Genomic DNA, 18,213 nt, shown 5'->3' with positions numbered 1-18,213 from the left:
TTAAGATGTATAATAACTGAAACTCGAGATTATATATTATTCTTATTACTAGTATATTTAAAAAAGCCTTAAAAAGGCTATTTTTAATTTTTATAATTAGTATTAATTAAATTATAATAAAAGAGTACTAAAAGCTTTATTAAAAAAATAGTTATTATTAGTTGAGTGTAGCCTTTATTAATTTATATGCTTTATTTTTCAATTTAAACCCTACTCGACAAGGAGTTCCGTGTGCCTCGCATAATCAGCTCATTGCAGATAGCCAAAATACTGGGCCATGAGCAAGCCACAAGGGGGCTAAACACCTGGTTCCAGCTCATATAATTAGTGTGCAAAATTGACAAGATCGTTGAATCGTAAAGTACAGCTGCAAACAACTCCCAAGCAGTCTCCCAATTCATCGAAGCACCTTCGGCATGGCACTTTCAGAGATTATTCGCTTTGTTCTCCCTTCTCACTGTAATGCCGATTTTGTCAAGCTCCGTCAATACCTTTCTCTACACGGCGGAGTCAAAACCCAGTATTTTGGGGCCATGGTTGCACCTGCAAATGCCGCCTTGCCAATTAAAAATCATGAGATGTGCTGGGTCATTCGTACGTCCACACCATATTCAACTTCTAACCCACTGTAATCCCTTCTTGCCAACGCTTCTATCTAGAGTGGCCACGCGAGCCAGAAATACGCACAAATCTATCTTTCAGGGCTCAGCTGAATGCGCTCACTGAAGTCCAAGACGCGAAATCTCTGCTCTTCCATTTCCAAGAGGGGCAGATCTCAAACTTGACGAAAGCTTTAGAAGCTGAGATCTGTGAATTTGTTGGTTACTCCGTCTAAAACTCCACAAATCCTCTCTTTGACGCTGTAACTGACTGAAATGTATGAAAGGCAATCATAAACCTCCTCTCCAATGCCCCGAAAGCAAATACAGACTTCAAGGATTCAATGCACAAGACATACACAGATTGCTACCGTATGGATGGATTCGTTGGTGGAGACTGGGGATATGCTCTGAATACCAATGACACGAATGGAATGTTGGTTGACGAGGCGAGTAATCAGCGGGTGGAAGAGAAAGAAAGAAGGCTGGCATGTTATTACCTTGGTTGGGAGAGCATTGATGTCTGTAGTCCCTTGCACGGTGGTGGAAAGATCGGAAAGCTGATTGCTGTATAGGCTCACCAAGCTGCTAGCAAGACTGATATATTTGATGAGGAGATGGTTAAATTGGCACCTTGGATTGGAGAGGGGAGTGGGGCGTGGTATGTGAAATTCGAAAAGCATGCCTAGACGCTGCCAATCAAACTAATATGGATACCTCATTCTTCCAATCCTTTTGTGTGCTACAGTGTTTAGAGTCAGTGATGAAGATAATCTGAATAGCGGGAAATGGAGCTAAGTCTGAGCCATACAGCAAAATCCCTTCTCTCCCATAGCAGATCACATTGATGAAGCCGTCATAAGAACAAAAGTACCGAAAGCATCGAGATTGAGGAACCAATCATCCATGTCACCCAACGTAAGCTTCTGACTCGTTTGATTCTTCTGATGAAACTCAACCCTAGGGTCACGGGGAAGTCAGCGAGCGCTTTATAAAGATCGCTCCCGAAAACTGAAATTTTGTCATTGGAGATAATCATGAGACCGTATGATATAAAAGCGAGTTTCTCCCGCATCACCCACATATCACGATAAGCAAGGCTAGGTCTCCCCTGGCGTTTTTGGAGAAACCCAGTGTGCGCCTTCTTCCATTCAGGATATCCCTTTGCTTCCCACAACGACTTGTGTGCAGGAACTGGCATAGACAGAATCGCATTGCAAACATTCGGGTCATGGGTTGGATTGATATCGAAAAGCATGTTGATGATATAGAGGAGAGTAAATGTTCTAATCTAATAGTTAAACCTTGACGAAAATTGAACGAGGTGATTGATCCTGACTTACCGATCTCTTGATTCTTGGAGAATCCATTCCTGCCACCCCCCGTGTTCCGCGATGCCGTATGCATAGTTTGGATCTTCGATCCTTGTGGCAACGGCCCGATCGGTGTTAGGGGTTGTTTAGAAGAAAAAGTGAGAGGAACTTACCATCATCATCTGAAGCAACTTTGCATCAATAGCAGGAGAGAGGTTATCTTCTTCGAGAGTGGCTAGGAGAATGTAGATTGTTAAAGCTTGAAGAGATGACATCAGAGTCCACTCAGAAAAGGCATGAAACTGGTGATTAGTTCAAGGCGTTAGTATAACAAGTAATATACAAAGGTCTCATACGGAGTTAGGGCCGTTAAAGCTGGTCGGGCTACTGGGCAACGCAGAAGCACTTACCTCCAGGCCTAAGCGATTCAACTCCATGTCTATGGTCCTCCACACGAAAGACGTGCTCTCCGAAGTCTTCGAAAAGTACATACAAATTATACTCTTGCAGATGGCAAGCGGTTCGGGGAGGATTGAAATCGGTAATTCCATTGAGCTAGCGACAAGATCTCGATTGCCAAGACCTCCGAAGTTTTCGTGAATGAATGGCGGAAGAGAGCCAGACAGCAAAATTTTGGGATATGAACGTAGTGTTTGGAGCAGAAAATGGGCGCTCAGCTGGGACCCAAATGATCGCTCCCTCCGTCGGAAGAGGCCAATCTTACGAGCAGCGGAGAATATTGGTTCGATTCGGGCAGCTCGTGCTGAGAGCAGACTCATTTCACCATCAACTGTATTCAAATATGATGGGTGCTGGAGTAACTCTTGAGGATATTGGAGGCTAGAAGTACGTATGAGCCGTCAGTGAGATAGGAAAATTTAGTAGTGGGGGGAAATACCTGGATTGGTTATCGTTGTGACCTGTTATCTGTCTCGACCCTCCAGAGTTGGATAACACAGTGAGCTGATGTGCAGATTCGCACACATCTTGAGCTATTTCACCTATGCGGTTGGGATCCAGCCAGTCTTCATATTGAGGGACTTCAAGATCCAAATTGAAATCGATCTCATGGTCAAGTAGCTGGCCTGGCAGGTAATCCTGATGTGATGCCAAACTGTTCAACCGAAAATCGACTTGAGAATTTTCCCCATTGGTTGGATTTAGCAAGGGAATCTGCAGTGCTTGGGTAGGAAGTGTCGCCGGCTCTGTTCTCGGTGCAGGGAGGTTGAGCCCTACATCGTGGTCGGACTCCCCCTCACCGAGCTCAAGAAATAGCAAAGCCGAGTTTTCGTGATCATACTTGCAATCTAATCCTTTCGCTTTGCACCGCGTGCACTGTGGTATTGCCTCACTGCATCTCGTCTTAGCACGCCTGCAGAGTGTGCACGATTTCTTCCGGCTAGGGTTTTGCTTGAGTTGCCTTTGACGGCAGTAAAGCACATGGCGATTCCGGGACAACCCTGCAAAATTTCAGCAAATCCGCTCGGAACGAAGATGTGTGGAGTCCAACTGCCATGCCTGGTTAAGCTAAATTAGACTAGACTTACTCTTCGTGAATATCTTGGTACAAATGCTGCAGGAGAAAATGCTCTGGTCTCCACTCCCCGCAGGAATTCCGTTTTCTGGTGACTGGGACGACATTGACCGTTGAATATTCTGCCAGCGTTCGTACAAAAGCCGGTGCCCGGATCAGAGAAGACGGAGAAGTTTGTTCATGATGTTCTGAAGGCTTGGGCATCGATTGTGTTGAAGCTGACGAACCAACGGAGTTCCGTGTCGTGCACCAATTAATCAACAGGAGAATGCTTCTCAAGAGTTTGCCGCATGACGATGAGTAATCCGGGAAAGCCCCCTTTCGAATCTAAGCGAGATCACCTGATAAAATACTGGCTCGACGGAATTCCGCTTCAAGAAGGTATCTTATTCCAAGATGGTGTCAAATTCATAACGCTGTCGTAGCGGCTACTGAAATCCATAAAATCGCCTCCTGAATTGTCTATATAAAGAGTCCAGTTGCCTCCATTTCTCCATCCGCTTCTCAAAAAAACATCGAAGTTCTATCAGCTTGACGTCAACAAAAGAACTCTTCATAACCACCAATATGATTTTTCAATCAAAGGAATGGATCCTCTCAGGCTCCTCCGGGCTAGATGATCTCCAGACTCGAACCGTCAGCACGCCATCACTCGGAAGTTTCGATGTCTTGGTGAAGATGAAAGCTCTGTCATTGAACCACAGAGATGTTGTTCTCGCCTTGGTATAATTAATCTAACAAGAGCTATTTCCTGCAGCTGCTGATATTATTTTAGGGACTCTATCCTCTACCCTGGATCAAAGATATAGTCGTAGGTTCAGACGGAGCTGGTGAAGTGATCGCCATCGGGGACCAAGTCGCGCATTTCAAAAAAGGGGATCGTGTTGCAACGACATTTTACCAAGACCACGCCTCTGGCCCTTTGACAATTGAAGCAGCCCAAAGCGTGCTTGGGTCGTTGAAAAATGGAGCTTTCAGACAGTATGCTGTAATTCCGGAGGGCGGACTTGTGAAGGTTCCAGAAAGTTTGAAATGGCGGGAAGCTGCTTCGCTCACTTGTGCGGCGGTTACTGCTTGGAATGCTCTTTTCGGGGATAGGAAAACTGTCGCTGGGGACACTATCTTGGTGCAAGGAACCGGTGGAGTGAGTCTTTTTGCTCTAGAGGTAGGTCTTCGCTGTCCTTCCAGGAAGTCTGTCTTGTAGATATCGCTAATGTTGTTGGGCCCACGCCTAGTTTGCAAAAGCCGTCGGTGCAACAGTCATTGCCATCACATCTTCAGACGAAAAGGCACAACTGCTGAAGAGTATTGGTGCCAAAGCGGTCATCAATTACACGACGAATCCAGACTGGGGCCAGAAGGTCAAGGAACTCAGTGAGAATGGCGAGGGAGTTGACAATGTCCTTGACATCGCTGGAGGCAAGTCCTTGCTCCAAAGTCTGAAAAGTGTAAAACTTGGAGGCGTGATTACACTGATTGGTATTCACGATGGATTCAATCCAGCAGAATGGCCTAGCATACTTGAAGTTTTGGGTCATATGTGCTCAGTACGAGCAATTGCTTGCGGATCGAGAGCACAATTCGAAGAACTGGTCAAAGTTATTGATATCAATGCCATAAAGCCTGTGCTTGATCAGCAGATTTTTGGGTTCGACGATATGAAAGCAGCCTATGAATATCTAGTGAGTTGGATGACATCATTTACGCAAAATTGCAAGGTCAAATTTAACAATATGACTAGTTGAGCAAGAAACATATCGGAAAGGTCATAATTGATGTGGAGTAGGCGATGAAAACATTCTTTCTTGGCAACGAACGAGATCGATAATGAGGGCAAGAAACGTCATCAAGATACTGGGACATCTCACGTAATAGACTTCATATTACCACAGCTTCCATCATCTCCACTTGTGGTTTCCTATCGCAAAGAACTCCTGAGTGCATTACTCTTCCACATTCATGCCATTCGTTGCCCTCACTTGAGAATGGAGAGATAGAGTGTCGTAGCTGCTCTAACAAGCCCCCGGACCCAGCCACTTCCTCAGTAACCATACTTTGCTTCCTCCTCCCACCCCCTACCCTCCATCCTCCTATTTCCCCAAGGAATACTCCGCCGTCCCAGCTGCACTCGCAACCATATGGCGGAAAGAATGTACGGAGTCAAGTATGGCGTGCAATACATAAAGCCGCAGGAACCAAGGACACTCAATCGAGCTCCTGCTTAGGGGCGGCCTCTTTCTCGATGTCGACGTCCACTTCGGCGGTTCTCACTTCCTATATCCTAGGGTTCCATCCATATCTATAAACTTCAACTACAAACTTGGATCTCTCGTTCCGATATAGCTAATTAAGCCTCTCCTACAAAGTCTCAATTCGCGGGAATTGTACTCTTTTATTCTGGCGTAACCGTTCTAGCCGAGCTTGTGTTCTCTCGATAACAACCTCGAAAGAGGCTTCTCCCTTATAGCGCTAAATTGGGTCTTGGGTCTTGGGTATAAGCATCATGAGAGCTGGTCTACCTTCAGGCAAAGATACCTTAGGAATTGGAAAAATCCAGGGGTAGGCTCCCTTCCCGTTTCCAGATATCTTTAACTCATTCCTTCTAGGTATCACGAAAAAGGTTGTTGCTCAGCGATTCGAGCCAAAACAAGAAACTTGAGAAAAACATGCTGGGTTCCTTTATCGCCCATGGGCTTAATCAAGAAGATGCTGAGTCAGAGATAGTTGTTCAGAAGTATAGCTTTCACACACGTCTTCCAAAACAACAGGCTAATGATTTCAGCATCGCTGGTTCTGACACCACTGCCACCGTAATCCGCACCACCATGCTGCACTTGGTAATAAATTCTCGCATAACTGCCAAGCTCCGCAAAGAGTTTTCAAGCAATCCCATCTCTTCTTCTATCAAGGTCTCAGAAGCACGCCAACTCCCATAACTCCAGGCAGTTCTCAAAGAAGGACTCCGCATCCATCCTCCAGTTGTAGAACTCTTACCCAAGAAGGTGCCACCCTGCGGGGATGGAATCACGGCAAATTCGTACCTGGAGGGACGAAAATCGGCTGGGGAATCTTTGGAGTCGTTCGGGATAAAGATGTGTGGGGTCAAAACGCAGATCAATTCCGGCCAGTGAGGTGGCTGGAAGCGTCCCCGGAGAAGTTTAAGGTGAGGGAGTCGACGCTGGAGTTGGTCTTTGGTTACGGAAGGCATCAGTGTCTGGGGTAAAATCTCGCGACAATGGTGTTGAATAATTTTTGTTGAGGTAAGCTATGGGCAGAAACCTTGGAAAACTTTGACTCGCTGATGAGAAACATGTAGCTCCTTCGGCATTTCGATTGCAACGTGGTCAATCCGCTGTCCCATTGAGATCAGTGTGCCATGGTATTTTCTTCCAGACGGAGATGTGTTGGCCGAGTCCTCGGTGGGAAGATATCCTGGCTCCGGGCCTCCTGCTCCCCTGACATGCAACGTCATAGAATTCAATTTGCCATGTATCGACCAATTTGCCGCCTCTTTGAGCATCCCGCGAAGATCATCGTCCTAAACTTCGCCTTCATGGCGGGACTTGCTAAGAAGTGAGGGTGGACCTGGATGCCCGGACATTATCCTATATTCCTGCTTGAAGCTTATAGATGCCATAATGCAACAAACTCTCCAGGTCCAGTGTGCTGCACTTCCCCAACATATCTTCACATTCGTTGTATATCTGCCGGCAGGTTCGGAGCAAAGACAGCCGTATCTCGTCAGATTCATAATCTTCACCTGTCATAATTGTATATGGGGTAAATTGTCATCGTTTGTATCTCTTTGAATGGAAACCACTCCGAGTTGAGAGGAGAAGAGATCATTGTAGATTTAGTTTCGGATCTCTCTTGGGAGTATCTGGAGAAGGTTTGAGGCATCGGGTGGATCGCTTCCGACATACCCTGCGTCCTGATGCCTGTGGATACAGCCAGCAAAAGTCTCCTAAGCAAATTGAATGAGACCAATAATGAAGCTGCAGACTCACCAGCAGGTCAGGTCTTCTCTTTGTTTGGCATATCTGCGGAACGGGATGGGAGAATGAAATTTCGGTGGGAGGTGACGTTGAAATGCACGCCTCCAATCTCGCTTGTAATTTTTAATAAAACCATCCCACCATTTGGGACCATAAACCCCGCGAACGACCAGCATCTATTTTCCCCTGAAGCTTTACTTATGATATGATATTAATATGATGCCCTCAAAAACTTGAATAGTCGCGAACATAAATCAAAACCCTGAGATTTTGTAACTTTTAACTGATTGGCCGTGTGACCAAAAGAAAACTGCGACTTGCATGTTGCCTTGACGTACCGCGCAAAAATACCCCACATCGAGGCCACTTCTTCAACCTCAATACACAACTGTCGTCTTTCTCGGCACTTGGAGTGATTCCTAGACAAAACACACACCGGCCCGGTCCTCCCAGGCCAGAGCAATCCAAAGGAGAGGACTATTCAATCCGCCAACCTAGAGATGATCGTGAAGAGGCGTGGTAGCCTTGCGCGAAATTGGCGCCATTCTTCCTTTTTCATCAAGGATCTCCCTCGACTCAGTTGGAATCTTTGTCGGAATCTGCCTACTTTCCTCTCGAAGTTGGCGAAATAAGACTCTTCACCCGCCCCCGGGAGAGAAGCCCTCGCCGATATAGGGGAGCTTTGGGAAAACGAGGCTGTTAAGCGTCCTTCAATTTTCCGGGTGGGGGTTACGTCGTCCCCCGCGGGATGTGTCTTGGAAGACACGGATGACACCCAGGCCAATCAATGAGCAATGGCATGAAACTAAAAAAGTGCAATAGGACTTGTGTTTGGCAATATTTTGTAGCGCTTGGCTTCGGCGACCTCATTTCTAGACCACCGAATAAAATTGGGTGTTTTTTTTTTGGGGTGTAGATGGACGATGCACCTCTTCTCATGAGGCAAGTGGTGGCGTGTGAGGAAGGCTCAGCCGCCAATGCCTCCCCCACCCTGGGCGTGGGGTTACCGCCCGCCTTGGATGAGGCAGCTACCAAAGTGCAATCCCACTTGGCAAAGTCCCGCACCCAAAGAGCTGCACGAATGCTCCTCGCAATGCTCTGCTCCACATTGTCTTGAATATCATATGCCCCGTTCTCCTTGTCGTTTCCAACAATCAGAGTCCAAACTTTCTCCGTTATTCGACGGCTACTTAAGTATCAAGAGGGATCTCATTATGCCTGAGAATTGGGCATTCCACAAAGATGTGATCGAGGAACTTTATCTCACTCGGGGATACACGCTCGAGGAGGTACGCAAGATTATGAGAATCAAGCATGGTTTCGTGGCAGCGTCAGATCAATCACATGCCATCGACTGCTTCGCTGACTGACTTTAGATCACGTACTTACAAGCTGAAGCTTGACGAATGGAAAATTCGGAAGAATCGACGCAAAAAAGTCCAACTTTGCAAGGAACCCACCAAAAAGACTCAAAGCCAGCCAATTTATGTTTCGTCCAAAGTCAGCCCACTTCCTCTGGTTTTGGCAACCGAGGAGTCCAGTCTCCCCTTGGACGCCTTGAGTCCATCCATGACTGACTCGACTATGAACGATAGTCTTTCACCTTCGCCATCCCATATCTACGAGCTCCCGTCCCGCTCCGAACATACGTTACCGAGCACACGGCAAACAGCACTCCTCTGCCAAACGCCGTCAATTGCAACCGACTGGGTCACGAACGACCTCTTTTCTCAATCCCTGAACCTCGAAGCAATCATTGTCAACACATCCTTGATGTTCTTCTCGTTTCGAACACATACTGAAAGCCTCCAGCTTCTAGCCAAGTCACCGGTGATGACACAATGGGCAGTGGAAACACTGTTGAGGAATTGGAAGCCTGGTGGAGAATGCATGCATTATGCCTTGCGGTTTCTGGGGGATTCGGCTTGTTGCCGGACTCTCCTTTCCGTCAACTGGACACGCTGGACTGATGGAGATGAGACTCTGTTCGACCTCATAGATGAGATTCGAGAGGAGCAAGAAGTGTTGAACGCACTGACCAAAGCTGTGCTGAAAGCCGATCTGAAATTTCAGCACCCGCTTCAGAAGTTGAGACCCACTTGGGCAGACATGTGGAGGCTTGCCCTTCAACAGACGGAATGGAGCCTAGCAAAGAATATGGTACGTCTCTTGGTAAACCAACTCGTATCGCTCCTAGCAAGACTTGAAAGACACCGGCGACTCGTGTACTGCGTGTTGATGGTCATTGCCGAATCACTGTTAGAAAAGAACAAGAGGATCCTCGTGAGTTGGAGAGGAGATATAGACATTTTTTTCGAGACAGCAAGGAGCCAATACTTCGAGATCTTGAAGGATTGCCGTGTGTGGGGGATAGTGCTTAATCCTTCATGGTATGCGGATATGATTGTGGTTAACACAATCGACCGTGGGACAAGCTGTTACTTTACATCAACGCCGACCAACATTCAAGCACAACAATGAAAAGACATTCTCTATATACTTGACCAACCGCGAAGTTCGGTAGAGCATCAATTTCTTGGCACCCTGGCACTTGCCAAAGGCATCGGGCATAACAGGTCCTGGGATAATAAACCCCAGCTGCAAGTCCCTGGCACGCGATATACTAAGTAACAACGGGGGTATGCAGGTGGTTTTGTCGATGTCAGCCCTTGTCGCCTTGCAGCACCCTAAATTATCACTGCCGACGCGAACACCCTGAGGCACAGTCCTACAAAACCGATGTGCCTGTAGCTATAAGCCTATGGGCGCACCTTGCTTCCTGGCGTTTATTATCGGCGCCATTCTATAAAGAGTGCGCAAGTTCAGTGGTAGTAAGAAATGTCGAAGCATCTTGTCACTCAAAGATAGAATAAGGAAGGCATGGGAAAATTCTGCTAAATAAAACATTGCGGAAGATTATTTCGGTGACTCAATTGCAAGAAAACTTACCGCTGGACAACATTGGACAATGGTTATGTAGAACTGACGAAGGAGGGCATTCGTAGTTGGGTTTATTTTGTACGCCATAATTGACCCAACCCGAGCAATACTGAGATGAACGCCGAAATTATATCGAGCAATACTTGATAACAGATAATCCCCGCCGCCAAAACGATCCAAGCCGGGATTAGAATTCCCCGAACTATGTTTAGAAGAACACCCCACCATGGAAGAATATATATGACGCGTGCGAAGGGATTATGCCTGTATAAAAACATGTTATACTGATCCATTGGCATATGGATCTCGGGAAGAAGGAAAGAGCGCAAAACCACAATAGTTGAGGTTCGTAGGATCCACCATAGGAAATTACGTTTGCCGAGGGATGGAATATTGTAGTCGGTATGAGGATCCAGCATTTTAATATAACCGTTGATGTATATTCTGAACAATGAAACCACATCCACCAAAGAGCTCGGTAAGCGGATGTTGGTTACTAGTGCAGAGCCTGGCAGTCGAATTTTCGCTACAACTGAAGAACTTGGACGGCGCATTTTCGTTACGAGTGTCTCGAGGTTAAAGACCAAAACGGTGGTAAATACGAAGAAGATTGCCAGAACGATGAAGAATGATACAAATGTGGCAGATTCGGGGAGAACGCTCATACTATATATCGCCTGGTAGGATTTATTAGTAAAATTTTGAACGGGTAGTGGCTGAGAGACGGAGAATTATACCGTTGACGCTGTCAATGGAATATATACGGTTGCCAGATAGGCTAAAGTCTTCATCCGTTTCCCTTGCTGTAAGGCCAGCCGGCTCTCCAAAACCGCTGTAACGCCGTGTAGCTATGCAGATGGTTAGTTGTGATAGGAAGCTAGGTGGTGGATTCCTACTGCGTTTCTCTAATGATAATGTTAGCATTTTTCATACTTTTAAGGGTTCTTTAGATTGGGAACTCTTACGCTCTCCTGCACTTGGCTTTTCATAGCCAGTATCTGCGCGTGCAATTCTTCCAGCTCAAAAATCTCTTTCTTTAGTTGCTGTACCCAGTGATCTATTCCAATCTTCTCTTGATCGTGAGCTTCGCTACAAAGCTTTTCCACGTTGCTGTTTAGCATTCCTTGGATGAACCTAAGGCTAGAAGCAAGCGATTCGCTCAATGCGTCACACGTCTTGATAGCCCAGTGGTATAATATGGACTTGGTGAAATTTTCATCATCGAAGATGGTCCCATCATCTGAAGTGTTAAGTTGATTTCTCAACAAATTGTGGATCATTCGCGCGTTAACCTGTTGTGTGTATAACGATGAAGCTACACCGCGAACAAATTGAGCAATGGGTGTCAAATGCTGGCGAAGCTCGGCAGAGGCAAGAAATGCCGAGGAACTGTTGACCACTAGAATGGTCCATAGCGCCTGAGGAGTGCTCAAAAGCTCGACTTCTTCTTTCCGGGTCGTAGACTCCTCGGGAACTGCAAGTGTAAGCAGTACTGAGACGGATGCTTTGAAAAGAGGTGGGGTGATGGACTTTGTGGGTCCTATGTTCTCTTTGAGTGGGAATAAACTAGCCCGGTCAAGCTTTTCTGCTTTGTCTTCGTCTTCGTAGCCCGAGTTTAAGGTGAGGTAACTTATATGACAGGAGAGAGTGACTCTCTTATAACATAGCAGGAGCGACTGAAGCTCGTTAGCAGATATTATGACGCACAAACTACACAACAATGTATTGACTTACCGTGTCTAGTTGTGGTGGTGACGTCTCTTGCCAATGATATGGAAGTTTTAGCTCAGATCGCAGGCTCAGATGTCGTTCGATGAAGGCATGGATATAGCGGTAGTCTTCATACTGCAGACGGATACAGAAAGTGTATAGCATGAGAAGTGTGGCTCTTTCGGGATACGGGAGCTGATCTTTGATGTATCTACACAATTTTTGCGTTAGCAGCAGAGCAAGACTATCAACAGGTGACTAACATGACTCGCCCTTGGGCAAAGTTTAATGCTCGAAGAGGAACAGCTCTCCCAGGTTTGTCTTTGACACGTTCAAGTGGACCCGCGTCATCTTTATTCGCCTTTAGCGCGTTCTAAGAGCTAATTAGCTTTGTGCAAATGTTTTCATTGCGGGAGCCCCTACCTTAGTAAAGAACAACCGGCCACCTATATCATCTGGAAACCGCACAGCCGTGGGGCCGCAGTTGGCCCATGATGCAGGCAAGACTTCTTCGACTGCTGAATGAGTCTCAAGAATTCCATAAGCCTTTTCCCGGAGATATTTTGCCCCAACTTTAGCTATGGCGTGAACTGGGCTTGGAAGGAGTTTCTTGTCCCAGTTGTGGATATGTTTTGAAGACGAACTGTCTTGAAGAATCTCGCTGAATATATCCTGCAAGCTCTTGCCGTGGAGATCATAATGTAGTTCAAAATCGAATCCTAATTGTTCGGAATCTGCCTCGTTTTGAGCCAACTCGGACAACGCAGATTTGATGGCGGTTGACGACATTAGCGGAGAGTATTCAAAATGACCCAAAATCTTCTGGTCAATGATCCGATTTTTGAAATACAAGACTACCAGAGCTCATTTGGGCTCGCAATCGCCGTCGGGCATAAATCAAATGGAGTCCACAGGTTGATTATCACAAGGCTGTCTCATAAGCACGACCGACAGTCGTGCCAGGATTGTGCTGTATCCCACCCGGCCTTGTTTACAGGATATGGATTTGGGAATGGTTTTTGAGGGCAAAATGGTAGAGGCGACGGGGTGACACGAGAGTGGAAATTGGATGCTCTGATAACCCTGCATCGGCGTATTTGTGGCTGATCAAAAGAAAGCCCTTCGGTCTGCCAGCTGAGGCATGGCTGTCTGTGTGTAAGGCTCTGTGCCTCTTGGGGCCGTTAGTAATACGGAGGTGCAAGGGCTAGTGTTTTGCTTACCGCTTTACAGCGGTAGGCGAAACATCATTTAAACCCTGCTTCTTTTTGCGGGGAGGCGGGGGGGTTGGGGGCATCAAAATCGCATCGTGGCAGTATCGCGACTTTACTACCTGCCTCTTTCTTTAGAACTACAACTCTAAAAAATAAGCGCGATAGAAGTATAGTCGGGAAGTGGGTCTGGTAGCTCTGATGGCGCTGTGAAGTATGGAGCCTGGGGAATTAGAGCTTATCCGAGCTGGAGGGGATAAGAGGTCTAAATAAGATCTGCGCTTTGAGATAAGGAATGTGCAACCGGGCCTCAAGGGTGCTAAAACGAGCCCCTCGAGGCGCTAAAATTGCCTCTTAATGCATGCTCAGGCTGACTCTGCCGCTATCCACTATTGCTTATTACTATTCACCTGCTTCCTACCTTCGCCTCACCCTTACCACCCTAGCCCACCCAGTATTACCGATAAAGCAGCCCTGCTCATCTGTTCGGACAGAAACGGATTTGTATAGGTGAGGACTCGGGTTAAACAACCAGCTGTTCTTTAACTCCCCAGTCCCCTGGTTCCTTCGACGTGACGATTCCTGTCGCCATGTCTCGAACCCAGAACTGGGTGGAGAATATCACAAGATTATTTCATTGGCGTATAACCACGGGAGCATGGATGAAGAGGGCATGCCAATGATTGAGAGAAGGGAGAAAATGCTGGTGGATGTTTTCATTACATGATCTGGGAACCGGGCATAACTACGAAGATTGCGGCATAAAGTGACGGGATTACAGGGCATTTACGCTCGCGTAGGGGTCTTAGCGGACTCCAGGGTGTGGTTTAAGGTACTACACCCGCTATAAGCATTGTAACTCTAGGCCTGAATCCCTAAAACAAGGGCTGTAAGACATTTGCAAGGCGTTTGAAGATCTTCAGGGGTTACAATGTTGCTGGCGGAGCAACTATAGCGCTCGGACGCTGTGAGAGAGCTATTATATAGGACCCTTTAGCGACTCTGCCCCTGTATGTACAGGGGACATGCCTTCTAAAGGCGTGGTACCCCTTGTTTATAGTTTATAGCGTGCTTACAGGAGAGTAGCCTGGAAATATAGGGGGCTTCAGTGAGTGAGTGTGGTAGAAAGTGGCCTGAAAATGGACTTGCAGTACGAATGCCCTGTAATCCCGTCACTTTATGCCGCAATCTTCGTAGAGTCATCCTTTCCCTTTGCTACCCAACCTCATCGTTTCACATCCTGTTAATGCTTTGGCCAAATCGGTTTAGATGTCTTTGAAAGAAAAGGAACCATGCATCCTGAAATATTGAAGATTTCAACTCGGAAGTGTCTTGAATTTATTTATTCAATTCTAAGGGACTCCAGTCCCCATGTCTGCGTTCAGGATTCTCCTCAATAACTGCATGAAGGATACGAAGACAGGAAACCTGATGAGAGAATTTATGTGTCGACTTCTTTTTTGGGAGGGGGAGATGGCAAGACGTATAGAAGCAAAGATTTAGCAAATACAAAAGGAGACTGCGCAACCGACTCTGAAAGGAGCAGAAATATGCTTCAAGGAAGTCCCACCAGTGTCCCCAATCTGGACCACATAATCCACAACGCTGTCAAACGATACTGGTTTAGATTTAAAGGAAACCTCCTTCAACGAGTGCTTGATGAATAGTCGTTTCCTTCTCTCCTTTTCCCTCCCAGCCGAAATGAGAATCAGGCGCCCACGCCGCCCAACGCTCTCGACGCTCAGAAGGGAATTCACAAGCTTTAAGGTCCACCAGGTACACAATGCAACTCCAAATCCTCGCGTAAAGCTTGTCATCGCCGTCACGCTTCGCTTGACTCAAACTCTTTCGGGCGTTTTTCAAGATGCTCACGCCGCGGAGGGTGGTGGAGTGGATCGAAGCACCCGACGCAATCAGGGTTGTGACTGCGGGTCGCAATCCTCGCCGAGCTGCAATGGCTAGAGCAGTCTCTCCTTTCCGATCACGCATGTGAATTTGCGCTCCCATTCGGACCATCCCTTTGATGATATCTTCAAGTAAAAGCTCGTCTTGATCAGAGCTCCAACACTTTAGCAAGGCTGTCAATGCTGTGTTGCCTTGGTGGTCAATCCAGACCGATCGATTCTCAATAGCCAGCCATTCGGCCAGCATTGACCAATCATAGTCCGTCTTGGAAAGTAAGTTCTTCATCTTGATCTGGAAATCCACAGTAATATTCTTTGACGTCGGGTATGAAGAGAGTAGTAGGTTCACTGTACGCTTGGACATCTTATTTCCAGAGACTGTGGAGAGAAGGCTCCTGAGGCTGTGACCAGCACAGTTCGGGGCATCAAAATCGGGCTTCGCTATTGCAAATACTTCCTCAAGCGTGCCGACATCGTTGAGTAAGAAGTCATGACCCCCTTGACGCCGACGAAGAAGGGCATGAAATGGCTGACGACCGAAATAATCTCGGCTTGTGAATGAAAAGTTTAGAGCTTCCAGACGCCGCAAGAGGGGTATGAATTTTGACACATTTTTCGCCAATAAATGTCTGAACAGAAGGTGTAGAAAAGTCTCTCTCCACAGGTGGTTACAGACCCGACATCTGCCCCCATGTCGACCAATTTGACAAAGACCTCGGGGTCAGTCTGGGAAGTCATAGCCGCAAAGTGAAGAGGTCTGTTGTCCAAAAAATCTTTTTGGTTTATTTCCAGATGGAAATCCCAGATTTGATTGACTCCTGCTAGGCTGAGAGCAAGCAGATGCACAGGGGCCAGGCCGCAATTTCCACACTGATTAGGCCAATTGTTTGAAGGTGATTGTTTTCCAACGGTAAATATACAATCACACCCTCTTCTTTTCAATACGTTGCTGTAATGCCTAGCCGATGGAGATCTCATTCTGATATTGATCGTCTTGGCTTGAATTCCTGGGCTTGCAGGTGATGAGGCAGATAGTACAGGCCGCTGATAATACATTCGTTCTGAAGGGCAGGTATCGAAATCCTTAGTCTCTGTGTCTAATGAGATTGAATCACCGTCTAACAATGAAGCGCCTGTCGAGAATGCTGATTCTATTGACATCTGGCTTCGAAAGGATACCCAACTCGAACGTACCGAGGTGCTTGACCTCGAAGAGTTGCTGGAGGAGTAGCGTAGAACTGATCGAACGTGCCGAATTACAGAGGCAGCATGACGTGGAAGCCTTGCCTGCAAGCTCTGGATACTTGCAGTGGAAGAAGGGCTTGTTGGACGAATTGGCTCTTGAGATTGCTCCAGCGAAAGATCTGGCGTTGACTGGGAATTCGGGCACTGAATTGCAGTGCTTTGGCGTTGGGAATTTGGGTTGACTGAAGTGCTTGGAACACTTGAGCCATCCAAGAGGAGCAGCGAAGGCGTGATTAGTTGCGACTCTGATGGATGAGCAGACAGAGATAACTGCTGCCATTTGACAGATACACTCTGGTTTTCATAATAGTTGCGAAATGCTGACAAGGGCCCCTCAAAATCTCGGTATGGATCTGTCAATGGGTGGGTATTATCTCCCCGAGTAGAGAGCAGTGTCTGTTTGTCCTTCGCAAACCGCACAGCGCTTGACTTTCGAGCTTGACGATGTTGTTGGAGCCCTTCGAGGCGTACATTGGCGGAGGTTCCATTTCTTGGTCGATATTGATGGAATTTCTTTGTGTAGTCGCTAGGTAAGAGATCTTTGAGCCTTGCTTGAATATCTCTCAAACTAGAAGAGCGTCAGCAATGTTGACCATAGCTCAATTGACAATCGGAATGATACGGGCTTACCAAGGGTTGAACTGATCCGCCTTAAGAACCTTCCCAATCTCTGCCGTATTGAGATCTGTCAACGTGTAGAGGTGCACCAGTTTTCTTCTCCTGGAAGAATTCCAAGCGTTCTTGGGTCTGCCTCCCGGCTTCGAAGGAGCCATACTGGTTGTTAATCTTCAGGCGCAGAAGGATAGAAACAAGACAAACATTAATCGAAGGTTGATGATAGACTGCGAAATGATCCAACTCTTCCGGAGAGCAGTAACGATCCCGCATGTTAGGTGCTAGGGCCCTAACTCGATTTCTGCGAAGTTTCGATCCCACGGCCGTGGGATCACGATCTGCTGCATTTCCCTCGCCAGTTCCAGAACTGACCAATGATATTACTTGGAAGATCCCACCACACCGCCAGGGCGTCGCTTGCCAGGGCCAATCCGAGATACCGGGTGGCTTCCGCAGCCGTTCCTGCAAAGAGGAGTTCCGAGGATGGTGTCGAATCAAAGATCACTCAGACATTCGACACTGTATGACCTTCCGTTTTCAGCACCGAATGAAGCACGCAAAACACCCATGTACATCCCAAGGGAAAAAAGAAATTATAAAAGGCTTATAAAAGGAGAGGCATAAAATCTAGTCTAGTCTTATCGGAAGCTTAGTGGGAAAACTTGGATGCTCAAGTGGTCTTGCTCTAGCCCGCTATCAGAGGGAGCTGAAGTGATGACTTCATCTCTGGCTCAAAAGACTGCGCAACCTCAAGAACTCCTCCGTCATGCAGAAAAGAGCAAAACAGGAGTTAAGACCGACCCAGCAGCTTGACTCAGGTAACCAACTGGTTTGCTGATGAGGCTGGCGGCTGGCGGGCAAGTGCGCAACAAATTGTCTCAAATTTCAGACTCATGTCACACAAAACGGAACACAAACCCAACCGTGCTTCGTCCGCCGAGTTGGATGATTGATCGGCGATGCTGCCCATGGATCGAGATAAGAAGGTAGCCCAGCTGGCCAGCTGCCTGTTTGGCGTCTCCACCTAGCCTTGAGCATGGGGCTTGAAAGGCTATTTTCTTACGTGGCCGGCTTGTGATGCCTGAAATTCACTTATGTTTCGGAACCTTCCAACCGGCTAATAGGCTAAATAGACCAGCTAGGAACGTTT

At 47.0% G+C, this 18,213-nt stretch overlaps 8 protein-coding genes across 8 annotated transcripts; 3 read left to right on the top strand and 5 right to left on the bottom strand.

The window, feature by feature from the left end:
* Positions 1–416: 416 nt before the first annotated feature.
* K444DRAFT_700620 (uncharacterized protein) lies at positions 417–1,355 on the top strand (the record flags this gene model as incomplete). The annotated part of the gene is made up of 4 exons (XM_024888018.1): positions 417–598; positions 703–817; positions 887–1,120; positions 1,175–1,355. 4 exons carry the CDS (start codon positions 417–419, stop codon positions 1,286–1,288), a joined length of 645 nt encoding a protein of 214 aa, XP_024730391.1. The 3' UTR covers positions 1,289–1,355.
* K444DRAFT_668083 (uncharacterized protein) lies at positions 1,299–3,553 on the bottom strand (the record flags this gene model as incomplete). The annotated part of the gene is made up of 7 exons (XM_024887369.1): positions 1,299–1,341; positions 1,682–1,885; positions 1,943–1,971; positions 2,086–2,214; positions 2,323–2,752; positions 2,811–3,372; positions 3,460–3,553. 7 exons carry the CDS (start codon positions 3,551–3,553, stop codon positions 1,299–1,301), a joined length of 1,491 nt encoding a protein of 496 aa, XP_024730390.1.
* A 460-nt stretch (positions 3,554–4,013) lies between these two features.
* Positions 4,014–5,304, top strand: K444DRAFT_700614 (putative zinc-containing alcohol dehydrogenase; the record flags this gene model as incomplete). The annotated part of the gene is made up of 4 exons (XM_024888017.1): positions 4,014–4,169; positions 4,222–4,611; positions 4,682–5,128; positions 5,188–5,304. The coding sequence occupies 4 exons, from the start codon at positions 4,014–4,016 to the stop codon at positions 5,230–5,232; spliced, it is 1,038 nt and encodes a 345-aa protein (XP_024730389.1). The 3' UTR covers positions 5,233–5,304.
* Positions 5,305–6,104: 800 nt separating this feature from the next.
* On the bottom strand, positions 6,105–6,845 carry K444DRAFT_148336 (uncharacterized protein). The gene has a single exon (XM_024870587.1). It carries the CDS (start codon positions 6,652–6,654, stop codon positions 6,190–6,192), a length of 465 nt encoding a protein of 154 aa, XP_024730388.1. The 5' UTR covers positions 6,655–6,845; the 3' UTR covers positions 6,105–6,189.
* A 1,672-nt stretch (positions 6,846–8,517) lies between these two features.
* Positions 8,518–9,926, top strand: K444DRAFT_619026 (uncharacterized protein). Its single transcript, XM_024881438.1, has 2 exons — positions 8,518–8,771; positions 8,818–9,926. Exons 1-2 carry the CDS (start codon positions 8,566–8,568, stop codon positions 9,920–9,922), a joined length of 1,311 nt encoding a protein of 436 aa, XP_024730387.1. The 5' UTR covers positions 8,518–8,565; the 3' UTR covers positions 9,923–9,926.
* Positions 9,927–10,435: 509 nt separating this feature from the next.
* Positions 10,436–13,075, bottom strand: K444DRAFT_668082 (uncharacterized protein). The gene is made up of 7 exons (XM_024887368.1): positions 12,515–13,075; positions 12,355–12,464; positions 12,116–12,302; positions 11,347–12,057; positions 11,278–11,286; positions 11,119–11,229; positions 10,436–11,058 (listed from the first exon to the last, which is right to left on the bottom strand). The coding sequence occupies exons 1-7, from the start codon at positions 12,878–12,880 to the stop codon at positions 10,453–10,455; spliced, it is 2,100 nt and encodes a 699-aa protein (XP_024730386.1). The 5' UTR covers positions 12,881–13,075; the 3' UTR covers positions 10,436–10,452.
* A 1,514-nt stretch (positions 13,076–14,589) lies between these two features.
* Positions 14,590–15,669, bottom strand: K444DRAFT_148270 (uncharacterized protein). The gene has a single exon (XM_024870586.1). The coding sequence runs from the start codon at positions 15,565–15,567 to the stop codon at positions 14,929–14,931; it is 639 nt and encodes a 212-aa protein (XP_024730385.1). The 5' UTR covers positions 15,568–15,669; the 3' UTR covers positions 14,590–14,928.
* K444DRAFT_148263 (uncharacterized protein) lies at positions 15,669–17,697 on the bottom strand. The gene is made up of 2 exons (XM_024870585.1): positions 17,079–17,697; positions 15,669–17,016 (listed from the first exon to the last, which is right to left on the bottom strand). The coding sequence occupies exons 1-2, from the start codon at positions 17,219–17,221 to the stop codon at positions 15,771–15,773; spliced, it is 1,389 nt and encodes a 462-aa protein (XP_024730384.1). The 5' UTR covers positions 17,222–17,697; the 3' UTR covers positions 15,669–15,770.
* Between the last annotated feature and the right edge of the window lie 516 nt (positions 17,698–18,213).

The sequence above is a fragment of the Hyaloscypha bicolor genome, assembly GCF_002865645.1.
Source record: "Hyaloscypha bicolor E unplaced genomic scaffold K444scaffold_142, whole genome shotgun sequence".
Taxonomy (NCBI): domain Eukaryota; kingdom Fungi; phylum Ascomycota; class Leotiomycetes; order Helotiales; family Hyaloscyphaceae; genus Hyaloscypha; species Hyaloscypha bicolor.
Note: the sequence above shows the minus strand (reverse complement) of the source record. Positions and strands in the feature narration are given on the sequence as shown.